Below are 14,400 nucleotides of genomic sequence, written 5' to 3' on the forward strand. Positions count from 1 at the left end.
TGCACTTTCCGGGGGCTTCCAGGGAACCAGCCTCCAGGTGGCCAAACGTGGCACCCTGTGCACTTGCTCACGTCGTGCGTCTGAGTCACTGTCGCTGGCCCGCCCATACTCCTGGTTGTGCTCCCAGCCCACGCTGGCCAGGTTGTGCTCACGGCAGGGCTGCAGAGGGCGTGTCCGCGCCTCAGTCGCTGGGTGCACGGCCTGGGCTCTTCTCACGGGAGGTGCCCCAGGCCAGTGGAATCACTGGAGCTCAGGACCAGGTGCCCCATTCTGGAGCAGCCTCTGCTGCAGGGAGGGGTGTACCGTCGGGGTCCCCTGCAGGCACCGGGCCCCCTGTGCCCCATGACTCACTCGCATGGGGACTTCCGGCACCCCATGGCCCCTGACCGGGGCTTTCACACGTGCTCCCTGGTTGGGGCCTCGCCCTCATCCCTGTCCATCCTGTCCATGGCTCTGGACACAGCCCCATCACATGGACATGAAGGCTGAAGCGGGAGAAGTTAAGAACGAGCCAGGTCACACCCAGTCCCCTCGCCTCGGGGGCCTGGGGCGTGCCGTCTGCGAGGGGCCCCAGGTGCCGTTCCTCCTGCTGGGAGTGCGGGTGTGCCCGGCAGGGTTGGGGTGGACACAGGCCGCGTACCACAGGTGTGGGCCGCTGTTCCCGTTTGGCGGAGGAGAAGGCTGAGGTTGAGTGCACGTGACAGGCCTGGGCCTCCAGCGGGCCGGTTCCGGGGCTGACCTGACACGCCCCACAGCCCAGGCAGGGCTGGGGCCGCAGAGAGGAGGAGGTGCGGGCACGCGGTCTGGCCCCGGCCAGCCCCCACCGGCTGCTGCCCACCTGGCACTGCTTGCTTCCTCTGCCCACAGCGGGAAGGGAGGTGATAATTGCCACCTTGGACGAGGAGCGCTCGTCAACAGAGTTTTTAGCTCTTTTATTTTATATTCATCCATCCACGTGTTTGTTTATGTAAAGACCTCCCTGGCTCGATGAGGTGAACACGTGGTCTGGAGGGAGCTCGCTGGCTCTGGGAGGAGGACGGCTGCCTGTGGATGCGCACCCTGTGATCGTGGGGCATGTGCCCACCCTGTTGGGGCCCGCTGCAGCCAGGCCTGGGACGGCCCGAGCTGAGTGCTCAGGCCGTGGGCAGGGGCCCGGTGTCTGCCCACCATCACAGTGGCTCCAGCACCCGCAGCCCTGTGGAGCAGCCCTGACTGACAGGCTGGGGCCAGGCCCCTGCAGAGCCAGGCTGGGGGCTCCCGGGTGGCCGGTGCGGGTTGGCCCGGCGGCAGTAGGCTGTGTGGTAACGGTGGTCTGTGTCTCGGCAGAGCCCCCAGGCCGCCTTTGCTGAGCTGGCTGATGATGAGAAGATCTTCAACGGGGGTGATGGTGTGTGGTCGGGTCACGAGCAGGCGCTGCTTCCCGAGATCACCGAGGAGGACCTGGAGGCCATCCGGCTGCGTGAGGAGGCCATCCTGCAGATTGAGGTGCTACTGCGTGCATGGGCGAGCATGCACGTGCGTGTGCACACGGGAACCCCGATTCCTGGCCGTGGCTGCTCTCGGCGTGCCACCAGTGGGGGTTAGACTGGCCCGTGCCCAGCACACCGAGGCCTGCTCCCGTCTTGAGCCCAGGGCGCGGGACCTTGGCTCACTGAGCCTCGCCCGAGCTCGGGCACGCGGGCCACCGTGGAGGGCACAGAGTCCGGGGAGCCCGTGTCTTGTCCCTGCCCGCCTACGTTTACCAGTGGGGTCGGCTGTCTGACCTGGAGCCCGGGGCCCGTGCCCAGGAGGCATAGCCAGTCCCCAGGGCTGCCTCCATCACTGCCCATGGAGGTTTCCAGAGGGTGTTCTGCTCTGATGAGGCCCTTCAACGCCCAGAACAGTTCCCTGAGGATAGTGTTTGAGTGGTTAAGCGAACTGCTGAAACTGAACCGGTGATTTGGTGGGGCCGCGAGCAGGTGGCGGTGGTGTTGGGGGTCTGACCTTGGGGCCGGGGTGGGGCCGCTGGTTTTTTCCCCCAGTTGGTATGTGTGTAATGCATGCTGCCAGACGTTTCCCTAGCCGGGTATGGTCTCTGACAGCTGCCAGAGGTGTGCAGGCCTGAGTGGGGGTGCGAGGGTATGAGTGGACATGCAGGTGAGTGTGCGAGCTAGTGAGCATGAGTATGCACCGAGGCCTGTCTCCTGTTGTGGGACGTGTGTTTATTAGAACGTGGCTCTCAGGATGCTTGGTTCTCTTGGTGGTGGCCCCGAGCCCCTGTGTGTTCCCTCCTCCCTCTGGGTCTCGGTTTTACCTGCAGGAGGAGGTGCTGGGGGCCCGCCTGTCCCCCAGACCCCAGGAGCTGCGTTTCTGGAACAAAGTTTCCCTGAAGCAGCTTCTTTTAGAAAAATGGGAACTTGGGCTGAAAAACTGAGTCACTGGCTGAGGACCCGTCACCGTGTCTGCAGTGGGCAGGTCTGCACTCCTGAGGGCAGTGGACGCCCCCTTTACTGCTGCCCCCTGCCCCACTCTGCCCAGCAGAGCACCGCCCCCCCCCCCAACACTGCACTTCACTGCTAGAGAGGAAGGCGGTGCATGGCCCGTCTCGGAGGGCAGGCCTCTCCTCCTTGCCAGGCTGCTCCAGGAAGGATTGGACACACAGATGTCTTCCTCTGCTGTTGGCACATGAGACCTGCTTTCCCCGAGAGCTCAGAACAGTCAGGGGCCCCTGCCCCACAGCTCGGGGGGCTGGCAGGCCTGTGGCGAGAGGGACCCGGTGCTGCTTCAGCTAGAAAACTGAAGCCCTCTTAGGAGGACCCTCGGGTTGGGCCACCTTGGTGGGATGAGGGGCTCCAGGGTTGACGTGGCCTTGGCCTGGCGTGCAGGGTGCAGAGTTTCAGGCTCCAATGCAGGGCCTGGCTTGGGAACATAGGTGGGGTGGGGTGACCCCCCGGAAATGCAGGGAGCTCCTGAGCAGGGGTGGGCTACACTCTGAGATCCAAGGCCCAGCAGATCATGGGATTGGTTTGCTCAGGGGGTTGCCTGTGCCTTGATGGCCTCTCATGGCTGACACGCTGCAGGAGGGGACCCTGGGGTGGGGTTAGGGAGGCCCAGGCACTGCCAGCCCGTCCTCATCTGAGCAGTGAGTACGGTGAGTTCACGGGGGCCGTGGACAGGACCTGTGGCCAGCCTCGCGGTTCTGCTGTGTCCTCACCTGTGTGTGGGTGACGTCGTATGCAGCAGGCGTCTGCTGGAGGGTGATGTCCTGGGGTTGGGGTCAGCATCCATGGTTTCCTTCCTTGCCTCATCCCTCTTCCCCCCCGCCCCGCCCCCCCGCCATCTTTGGAAATGGGAGAAACAGACAGATCGTCATTGGCCATCACACAGCCCTCCCCCAGGTTTGCAGCTGTCCTGATGCCAGCACGTGGGGCTGGGAGAAGACTAGGCAGCCCGGTGCCTGCCTGTGGCAGCAGAAGCCCGTCCTGGAGTGGGTGGCGGGCCCCAGCCCCTCCAGGGGCGCCTGAGCCCCACTGCCCAGGTTTCTTGAAGCTGTCCATCTGGGTCTGCATGGCCGGGCTGCCGTGAGTGGGCAGAGCTCTGGGGAGGGGCTATGGGAGCAGCGTCCGGCTGACACGTGGGGCATTTCTCTCCCTGGCCACTGCAGACTGTTTCCATGTGGCGACTGCTTCCCGCACCCCCACTTTGCCCCCACATTTCCCGGGGGCGTTGAACGTGTGTGGTTTATGCACGCACAGTGTCACCAGATGAAGGGAGACCTGTGGTCCTGGAGCCCCTTTGAGGCCCTGGGCTGCCCTCAGGGACCTCCCTATTGGCTGGGCGGTGGGGGTGTGGACATACGGGGAAACCAAGGCCCGAAAGGTGGGATTGCAGTCGCAGCCAGAGGCTTGCCGCCTCACATCCCTTCATGTTCCTCTCTTTTCTGCCTCCTGGCCCGTGATGGATGTTTTCATGGTGGCTGCCGAGCCGGGAACAGCCTGGCGCTGATGGGGGCAGACTGATGGGTCCACTCCCTGCCCCTCCGCCCCCAGGTCACCCTCTGGGCACAACGAGGCTCCGGGTGCCTTGTCCTGACTTTAGGTCCACGTCTCCGCTAGCCGGCTGGGTGACCTGGGTTTGCTGCTTGCCTCGGTCATTGCTTCTGTGAAACGGGTGGGTCAGGGCACCTGGGCTTGCCGGCCAGGGGTCAGGTGGTGAGTGGGCAGGAGGCTGAGGGCTGCCGGGGCCGCTGTTGATTCTGGGCCCTTGCCTGGCTCAGTGGCCCCTGGACCTGCCCAGTTAGGTTTCAGATGAGGGTGTCTTGCTGTTTGGGGGGGTGGGCTCCTTGAGGACCTCTACCCAACCTCCCAGGGCAGCCCATCCCCTGGTAGCACCACCTGTCCTTTGAGGCCTCCTGGGGGCTCTCCGTCTGTGGGTGGATGAGATGCCCCTGCCGCCCTCTCCTCTCTTGGCCTGCAGGCCCCCCAACCCCCGCACTGGGCTCCTGTGCCAGGCTGAGGGGAGCTCGGAGCCCGCAGGAGCCAGGCCTGCGGGCGGGCCGCTGCGATGGGCGGACGCACACAGGGCCCTCTGGGGCGCTTTTGGGGCTCCTCCTCCCGCCCTGACTCAGCTGCTCTCTGGCCTGCCAGCCGAGGACCCCTCCCTGACGCTGGTCCCAGGTGGGTCAGCACGTGGACCCCAAAACTCCCAGGACCCCGAGGGTCGGGGTATAGGTGCCACTGGGGAACACTCAGGTCATGGGCTGGGGGTGCTTGGCAGATAAAGTAGGGCATCCCTGGTCCACCGTGGTGACCCCTGCAGCTCAGGCTGAGCTGGGGGCGGGGAGACAGGGTAGGCTGCTCCCGAGGGGCAGGGGTGTGCCTGCCAGTCCCCTTTCCCAGGAGACCACCCTCCCAGAGGGCAAGGACAGGCCTTCTCCCGGGGGCAAGGACATCTCTGGCCAGCGGCTTGCCCAGTGTCCCCACCGCGGCAGCCGGCTCACTTCGTGGGCCTTCAGTGTGCTTGCTGTTGGCCAGATGCTAACGGGTGACCCATGCTCTGTCCCTGCAAGGCTGTCCCCCGACTCTGCGGGCCCCACACGGCCCCGTGCTCCTGCTGCCCTCCAGCTGGCTTTCAGGCACATCCTCCTGGGTCCTCTGGGGGGCGGCCCTCTCCAGCCCTGGAGCGGTGTGGCCCCGCCTCGCAGACTTGGGCTCCTTGCTGCCCCCTAAGTGGGCTCCCTTGTCTGCCCCCCTCAGTGGCGCCGAGGTCACTGGGCCAGGACCTGGCCAGTGTGTCCCTCTTCCCCCGCCCCCGCCCTGAGCCTGGACCTTGCTGACACTTTAGCACCTTGTTCCCTTTTATTTTCAGGTTTTGGTTCAGATGTTCCATATCTAAGGTTTCATTTCCCTGCATTGTCTAGCATGCTGTTTAATTAATCGTCTTGTTAACCATTCCTTTTCCTGCAGGAGACTGTAAGCCCCATGGAGGCAGGGGTGTTGTCTGTCTTAGTCTGGCTGTGTTCCTGCACCTGCAGGATGCCTGGCACTGTCTGGGCACTCAGGGCCTTTCTCCGGGACAGGCAGATGGAGGGGCTGGGGAGTGGATGGATGGATGGGGGTGGGGGTGTGGATGGACGGTGGGGGTGTGGATGGATGGATGGTGGGGGTGTGGATGGATGGGGGGTGGATGGATGGATGGGGGATGGATGGATGGGGGATGGATGGTGGGGGGTGTGGATGGATGGGGGTGTGGATGGATGGATGGTGGGGGTGTGGATGGATGGATGGGGGATGGATGGATGGGGGATGGATGGATGGGGGATGGATGGTGGGGGGTGCGAATGGATGGGGGTGTGGATGGATGGATGGTGGGGGTGTGGATGATGGATGGGGGATGGATGGATGGATGGATGGATGGGGGATGGATGGATGGGGGATGGATGGATGGGGGATGGATGGTGGGGGGTGTGGATGGATGGGGGTGTGGATGGATGGATGGTGGGGGTGTGGATGATGGATGGGGGATGGATGGATGGATGGATGGGGGATGGATGGTGGGGTGTGGATGGATGGGGGGGTGGATGGATGGATGGATGGGGGATAGATGGTGGGGTGTGGATGGATGGGGGGGTGGATGGATGGATGGTGGGGGGTGGATGGATGGATGGTGGGGGTGCGGATGGATGGTGGGGTGGATGGATGGTGGGGTGGATGGATGGATGGTGGGGGTGTGGATGGATGGTGGGGGTATGGATGGATGGGGGGGTGGATGGATAGATGGTGGGGGGCTGGATGGGGGATGGATGGATGGTGGATGGATGGATGGCGGGAGAGGATGGGGGAGGGGTGGGTGGATGGATGAGGGTGGGTGGGTGGCAACTGAATGGATGAGAAGCTTTGCGTGTTGGGACTCCGCAGAAGATTTGTGTTTTAATAAGAGGGCTCTGCTCCCTGTATGTATGTGCGTCTGCAGCCCACACAGAAGCCTGGGAGCGCAAGCACTTACCGAAGCCTAGGTGGAGGCTGGGAGCAGGCACGTCACTTGGCCGGGCCCTGCGGCTTGTGTGGGGCAGAGCTGGGACTGTGGCCAGCGCCCGGCTCGAGAGCGGGGCCGTCCTGACGGTGGTGCTCTGCTGTCTCTTCCTGGCGGAGGGTGCAGCAGGACCCCAAGGCCGCCTGTGCGGAGCCCAGAGCCCAGGAGCCCGCCCGTGAGGCCCAACTCTGCCTCCCTTGTGATCATTCAGCTCTGGCTGAGAGGGGTTCTTGCTCTCTGGAGGACCGGGTCTCCCCAGGGGTAGGAGGAGGTTGAATGAGATGGGCGTGTGCCCCCAGCCAGTGCCAGCGTGTAGCAGACTTGCCAAGGCACTGGTCTGGCCACCTGGGGTGGACCAGAGTCGCCTGTGGGCTCCTAGTGAGGTCTGCCGCGGCCTACCTTGCCCCGGCCCTCTCTGCCCAGCCCGTCGCACCTGCGCGCACGTGCGCGGCCCTGCGCTTCTGCCCCTTCCTGGGCTGCTGAGTCACCTGACCCAGGTGTGCAGCTCCTCACCAGCTGCTCTGTTGCCATGGCTACCTGGCAGGCCAGGGAGCAGGCTGGGGTGAGGAGGGGGCCTAGCCGCTCTCCCCATAGCTGGCGTGGTAAAGCCGAAGCCCAGGGGGAGGTTGATCTGGCCAGAATCTAGCTATAAATATGGGAATCAATCAATAAACAAAGTTTGGCTGTTCCATTAGCTGAACAGTCGTCTCTGTAGGTGGATGGTTGCCAAGATCCTAATTATGAGGAGAGATTGCGTGGTAGAGAAAAATGCAGCGGTATTTTCTTTCCTTTCGTGGTTAAAAGTGGAGGGAACACACACGCACACACAGACATGCGTACCGAGGTTTTATTCTGTCCTGTGCAAGGCTGTTATTCCTCAGTGCCAGTAAAAGAAGAGAGAAGATTCCGTGAGAGCCTTTAATGAGTTCTAGTTTTAGAAGCAATCAGGATAATAATTGCATGATTTAAACATTTACTAAGTTAAGGTGTTTTTTTCGTCTCTCCCGCTCCCTGGTGCCCACGCCTGGGCATGCGGCTCCTGGTCCCTGCCACCCTTGTGTGCCACAGCTGGGGCTGCCCCTGGGGGCTCCATCCCGGCGGCTCTGGGGGCTTCTGGGCTCCCGGCATGGCCCCCCGTGGCCCGCCTGGCCTTGAGCTCAGACCCTGGGCCTGAGGCCTGGCCTTCCACCTGGCTGCCCCCGGGGGCTCCATCCCGGCGGCGCTGGGGGCTTCTGGGCTCCTGGCATGGCCCCCTGTGGCACACCTGGCCTTCCACCTGGCTCCTGGTGGGTGTGGGCTCTGGCATGTCCCACCTTTCCCTCAGCACCCTCCATCAGGACCCGAGCCTGCTCAGGTGTCCAGCACGGTGACCGTCTGTCCCGGCTGGTTGCCTGTGTCCTGATGCTGCTGCTCAGCGTACAGGCCACTCCCCCGCGTGCCCACTGTCAACTCCCGTGACAAGCGTGCCCCGGCGTCTGAGAGTGGTCTGGAGGGGGAGCTGCGGGCCAAGGAGGGCCTCCACGGGCAGAGGGCTTGGGGCTTGGGTGGGGCTGCAGCCTCGGACCACCGAGGCCGGCTTTCTACTCTTGGGCCGTTGCGGTGGGGCTCTCTGCCCCAGACCTCCCGGAGGGCAGGGGCTGTGTGCCCACAGGCTGATCTGCCTGGGAGCTGGGACCCTAAACTCCCATCCCTGAGCAGTGCTCTGGAGCCAGCCTGGTCGTCTCTGAGATCACCTAGGAGGCTGCTGCCTGGGGGTCCTGGAGGAGGCTGACCCCAGGCTCCCCTGCCACCCTCTCCCCACAGTCTAGCCTGCTCTGCCTGGAGGATGCCCCCTGCTGACCCCTCACAGCAGCTCATGGCTGGGGGTCAGGCCTCGGGTGTGCCTGCGGGTCAGCCTGCTGCTGGGGCGATGTCTCCCGAGTCCGCCCTTGCTCCCTCGGCCACCAGGCTGGCGGAGACGGGCTGCAGCCCAGGGCCCTGGGACACCGCCACTCCCCTTATTCCCTCCAAGGTGGCTTCCTTACTTCTTGAAGAAGGGCTGGGGTTGCTCTTTATTCAAAAGGATAATTCCAGTGGTTGGGGGGCTCTTGAGCCAGGAGAACGCCGTGACAGACGTGCGAACCCTGGCACGCTGGGACTCCCGCTCTCTTCTGCAGGGGCGAGGGGCGGGGAAGCGGAGCTGGAAGGGCTCTGGCCTGTGGCGTGTCCTGGCGGCCTGGGTTGTGAGAGGAGCCAGCTCAGACTCGGCCAGCATGCCTCCTGTCCTGATGGGTCAGGGGGCTGGTCAGTGGTTCAGCTCGTCACCGGAACGCACAGAGCAGACGTTAGGGATGTGGGCCCCCTTCGGCCGGGGAGTCAGTGGTGGCGTTGAGTGGGAAGGGGTCTCTATAGTAGGTGGTTCCTGGGGCACAGAGCGGGGGCTGGGGGCCCAGCCTGTGCGTCTGTTCCAGAGGGTGGTTAGTTCATCCCTGGACAACTCAGAGGGTCACGGGCCTGAGGGCGAAGCGGGGCCCCAGGACAGCCTGCTGGGGACATGGGGCCACCGTGCTCCTCAGCGTTAGCTGAGAGATGGGCATGAGTCAGCGTTGGAGTCTCAGCATCGTCAAAAGAGGGAAAGAAAAGAAATGATAAAGATAGCGCTAAGTCATGTCCGACTCCTGCGATCCCATGAACTGTAGCCCGCCAGGCTCCTCTGTCCATGGGATTCTCCAGGCAAGAATATTGGAGTAGGTTGCCATCCCTTCTCCAAAGAGGGGAGCTGGGAACCCAGAAGGGTGCCAGTGTCAAAGGTCATGTCCACGTCCAAGAGGCTGGTGAATGGAGACCTCCCTGGCGGCGGTCTCTTGATGACCACCTTCTGGAGACGGGATGCGGTGCCCTTGGCACACTGTCTGGTGGGGGGGTGGTCATGCACACGAGGCCCCCCGGTGCTGCTGCCCTGTGCATCTGGGGCCCTGGGGACATCTTGGCTCATGCCAGTGGGCCAGGTCAGTGCTGCTCTGCCAGGCCAGCCAGGAGCAGCCGGCACCCTGGCAGCGGCCACCTGGCTCCAGACCAACCCCTTGCATGTGCTGCCGGGCATGGCAGGTGTGGAGGGCGGGCAGCAGGGGCCTGGGAGTAACCCCGGGCCCCAGATGGCTGGGCCAGCACCGGGTCCTGGCCACCATCTGCAGTCGCAGCCCTGACTGTGTTTGGGGGGCTGCTTTCTACAGAAACGTGGTGTGGGGAGGCATCCTGGAGGGGGCGGCCCCCATGTGTCTGCAGCAGTTAGAGAGTAGCCTTGGCCACCGCATCTCGTGAAGTGGGAGGCCTCTCGTGAAGCCCTGAAGGGAGCTGGACTGGGGACCCGCTGTCCCAACAGGCGGTTCTGGGTTCTTGGGGTCAGTGCTGCTTGGACAAGGAGCACCCGCCCCAGTAGCCATGTGTCCCTGTAGGAGCCGGGCCGCGGCTGAGTGCCGCTGCTCCAGCTTCCACCCCTACCTACCCCACCCCCCCACCCTGGGCAGGCAGCCTGCGGTCCTGCGCCCCCGGAGGTCCCGAGCTCGTGGCTCCTGCTTGGCCACCCCTCCCGCCCTCTCCTTCGCTGAGACTCTGTCCCTGTGCCCGAGGGAAGGGGTCCACTGCACGCGTGCTGAGTTCGCCAGTGGCTGGGGCACGAGGCCTCCCAGGAGCGAGCCTGCCATCCCTGGTGCTGATCAGGGGTCCAGACTGCCGGGGCTGTCCCGCTCCTGGCGAGCGGGGGTGTCCCAGGAGAGTACCGTAATCTCTGGTGCCGGCTTCCCTGCCTGCCTGGCGGTGACCTCATGCAGTGTGTAGAGACTAAGCACCCTAAAAGGCCTTGGAGCCCCCGAGTCCAAGACTCGGGACCCCCAGGCTTCTGCCCACGTTGCGGGCTCAGTGGCTGAGGTCGAGGCTGGCCGTCTGGAGGCCTTGGGGCAGAGACCTGGAAGAGTGGGGAAAGGGGCTTATCTCCCTGAGGTCTGGCTGAGGCTGCGGCCGTCACGGGTGGCCTCAGGGTCTGGACCTTCGGGTTGCACCTGAGTTCGGCCTTCCCACCAGCAGCCTCGTCCAGGGAGGACCATGGGAATGCAGATCCCAGAAGTGGGTCCAGGCCAGAGGCCATCTGAGGCCCTGCACTCATCACCACCTTCCCGGCCGTGGGCCCAGTTCCCGCAGAGCCGCCACCTCTGCTGTGTGTAAGCCCAGTAATTGAATTGCGATTGATAGTACTTGTCGGTTTAAGATCATGCTAATTGCTTCATTTCCCAGAACACTCCTAAAAAGAAAATGAATCTCCCTGCGATGTTTAGCAGTGGGGTGAAGTGACCCTGGTGGAAATGAATCCAGGGTCCTGATGGGCTGCAGGGTGGTGGACGGGGGGCAGGGGCACGGCACCTGCATCTCAGAGGTGTGGAGGGGCCTCCCCTCCTGGCTCTACCCTGGCCACGCGCCTGGCACCAAGGGAGGAGGCTTGGATTTGCTGGGTGGGAGGTGTGGGAACTTGACTCCTAGGTGAGCGGCTTTGCCCAGGGTCACCTGGCTGGCCAGTGGAGGAGCCATCTGCTGCAGGGAAGGCTCAAATCCCTGCCCTCCCCCTTTCTGAGAGGCCCTTCTTGAACCTCGGTGACGTCAGTGTGCCCAGCACAGCCCCCAGGCGTGTGCTCTGTGAGTGGCATGCCCACATCCTTCAATATCACTTCTACTTTGTTGGGCGAGTGGAGTTAAGATAGAGGAGGGTGGCAGGGAGAATGCAAGCGGCCAGCATGACGAGCGGGGTGGGACGTATCCCAGAGTCTCCGGGTCCAAGTTCTGCTTTTTACCCCACTCACTAGCTTCAAGAAGTTCCTCAGCTTCAGACAGCAATGGGGCTTCCATCCATCCACCGTCCACTATTCTGTCCATCCAGCCATCTACCCATCTGTTTCGCTTCTATCCGCCATCCATCTATCCATTCACTATTTATCTCTCCGTTCATCCACCCATCCAGTTTAGCATCCATCCATCCACTCTCCGTCCACCCACCGCCCAGCATCCACCTGCCCACCATCCACCTTTCATCCATCTACCATCTACCACCCACGTGTGCCGGCCATGCTGGGTGCCGGGTGTACAGAGAGGGGCAGGTCGGCCCCTCAGTCGAGGAGTCGCAGGAGGGGACGAGGAGTGAGGTGTCTACAGGACTGAGGGGCCTGTGGGAGGTGCACTGAGCCCTCCGCTCCGGATACCCTCTTCTTTCCTCTAGCCAGGCCTGTAGGTCAGTGTTGGGGATGCCATCCTGCAGAAGACTGCACCCTTCCAGGGGCCAGCGCTGAGTCCTCTGCACCTAGTGAGGGCGCTCATGGCCCCAAGATGCTCAGCGTGGCCCTTGACCTTCAGGTTGGGGGACAGTGCTTCAGATCCCAGCAGTGTCTCTGAGTTGGGGCGTGACCCTAGGCTCATTTCTGGTTCTTGGCCGTGCCTTTGACCTCTGAACTGCAGCCCCAGGGACCTAACGGCTGTCCTTTTCTTTCCGCAGAGTGACCTGTTAGATGTGAACCAGATCATCAAGGACTTGGCCTCCATGGTTTCAGAGCAAGGAGAGGCCATCGGTGGGTACCCACAGCATCCGCCAAGCCACCTGCCCCACCCGCCCGAGTCCGTCCTCCGGGGGCCCTGCGTCTGGCTTCGACCCGAGTCCTTTCAGCAGCTGCCCCAGGGAGGGTTGGGCACGGTCTGGCAGGGCTGCCCAGCAGACAGTGGGACCTGGGCAGGTTCTGGTGGTCCGAGCCTCTGCCAGCTGCCCTCCATGCCCTCCCTCCAGGTTGGCCCAACCCCTCAGGAAGGCCAGCCCGGGGATGCCCCCTGAGGGGCGGGCCCCTCCTCCTGCTTGTGGGAGTGTCCGGGCTGCCTGCCCCTCACCCTGCACCTTCCTCCCAGGAGTATGTGCAGTGGGGACTGGCCGCGCGGGGAGAGCTGAGCCGTCCTGCCCCTGCGGTGGTCCCATTCCCTCCACGCGAGGGCCCCTGCCCCACCAGCCCGGCCATCCAGCCGTGTGGCCGCAAGGCTTTCCTGCTCCTCCTCCCGTGCCCAGGTGCCCGGGGCGGTGCTGGGCTACAGCCCGTGACCCTCAGGAACGAGGCGGCTCCCAGTGCCCAGAGCTGCTTGGTTAACAGGCAGCTTGCGGCCAGGGCCCAGGCCTGCCCGCACCCCTCTCCACCCTGATCTCGGGCTGAGTTGTCGCCTCAATGGGGCCTGGAGGCTGAGGCGTGCGGAGGCCCAGGCATGTCCTGCTCCCCAAGAGGCAGCCCAGCCCCCTTGCCCGGTGTGTGCTGCACCCCCAGGAGCAGAGTGAATGAGGGGGTTGGCCCTGCTGCCTGCCAGCCCCTCACTGGTCCGCAAGCCTGGGTGCCCACGGGGCCCCCGCTTCTGCTGTGGGCAGCTCTGGGCATCACCTGTCCTGGCTCATGGCACCTCTCCTGGGACCCTCCCTGTCTCCACGTGCTTGATCGCCTCTGTGGGTGACCGTTTCAGGGTGGGTGTGCAGAATGCTCTGTACGCTCCAGATGGACACCCAGGTGTTTCCCGGATGGTCACCAGATGGTCACTCGGTCCCAGCAGTGGGCCAATGAGGAGGGCCTCTCTGCTGGGCTGGGGGCCGGCGAGGACTGACCACCTCCAGTGCCATGCCTGCTGGAGGGGTGGGCCCCAGTGCCCAGAGTAGCCACGGCCCGGGACCCCACTGCGTGCCAGAGTGGGTGTCCCTGGGATGGTGGGTGTCAGTGAGGCCCGTGTCCTCCCCAGCAGGAGTGGTGGGGCCAGCCTGCTGCCCTCAGCCTCCGGTGCCTTTCCAGGGTCCAGCAGCGGCAAGGCCTCGTGCGGGCGCAGCTCCAGCCCTGAGCCGGCCGTGGCAGCCCTGTTGCCCGGGCCGGGCCCCCACTTGCGCACCAAGACACGGAAGCCCAACTTCAGCCCCCAGGAGACGGAGGTGCTGGTGCAGAGGGTGACGCGCCACTACTCGCTGCTGTTCGGGGCGCTGCGGGGCCCACCCGCCCGCAAACACCGGGTGTGGAGCAAGATCCTGCAGGCGGTGAACGCACTGGGCTACTGCCGCCGGGACCTGGGCGACGTCAAGCACAAGTGGCGGGACCTGCGCGGGGTGGTGCGCAGGAAGCTGGCCGAGTGCCCCCGCACCCCCGCCATCCTCACGCCTGTCGAGCGCATGGTGGCCGAGACCTTCACGGCCCCAGGCACCCCTGGGGAGGGCTGTGCTGTCAAGCCCCTGCCAAGTAAGTGGCTCCCCACAGCCTGCCCAGAGCCTGCAGCAAGGCCCGCTCTGCATCCAGATGGGGAGGCCGAGGCTCCAGGCCAGAGAGGGGCACCCCTCGCCCATGTCACTCAGCTGCAGACCAGGCCAGGCAGCGTCAAGGGCCCTCAGCCTCCCAGGGCATGCTGACCCCAGAGCCCCAGGCCCACCGCCGGCGCCTTTGCGGCTGCTTCTGACCCTGACGAGGAAGACGGTTGCCTGGCTGGGTCTTGGCCGCCGCCTCCAGCTCCTCCTCCTCCTGCTCCTCGTCCTCCTTTCAAGACACCTCTGCAAGCCTATCACAGCGCCCTTCGCCGCAGAAACATTGGCTCCACCCACAGCTCGAAGCGGGCCCCCGCAGACCCTCGCCTCCCCTCTCCTGGGGAGCTGCTGGAAGGACTTTAGGGAGAAGCTGAAAGCAGGACCAACTGTGTCCTGAGGGCTGCTGAGCGGACAGCAGGAGGGCCTACAGGAACAGCAGGGGCCGTCGACGCCCCAGCAGAGACCCCAGCAGACCTTTTCAGGGGGTCTCCACCAAACAGGCAGGGGCAGGTCAGAGATGCACATGGACCCAGGACACAGCCATGCCCTGGGCTGGACTAAGTCAC

General features: G+C 64.3%; 1 protein-coding gene across 6 annotated transcripts in view; it reads left to right on the forward strand.

Annotated features, from left to right (window-relative positions):
• The window catches only part of TSNARE1 (t-SNARE domain containing 1), a 78,145-nt gene that overhangs the window by 26,399 nt on the left and 37,346 nt on the right, over positions 1 to 14,400 (forward strand). For 4 of the 6 annotated variants that reach the window (XM_068983320.1, XM_068983323.1, XM_068983321.1 and 1 more), the window contains 3 exons: positions 1,327 to 1,485; positions 12,026 to 12,098; positions 13,341 to 13,775. In XM_068983320.1, the coding sequence (XP_068839421.1) occupies positions 1,327 to 1,485; positions 12,026 to 12,098; positions 13,341 to 13,775 (667 nt within the window). The remainder of the gene's footprint in view (positions 1 to 1,326; positions 1,486 to 12,025; positions 12,099 to 13,340; positions 13,776 to 14,400) is intronic. The other 2 variants (XM_068983324.1, XM_068983322.1) reach the window with 1 other exon arrangement.

The sequence above is a fragment of the Capricornis sumatraensis genome, chromosome 11, assembly GCF_032405125.1.
Source record: "Capricornis sumatraensis isolate serow.1 chromosome 11, serow.2, whole genome shotgun sequence".
In the NCBI taxonomy this organism is placed as follows: domain Eukaryota; kingdom Metazoa; phylum Chordata; class Mammalia; order Artiodactyla; family Bovidae; genus Capricornis; species Capricornis sumatraensis.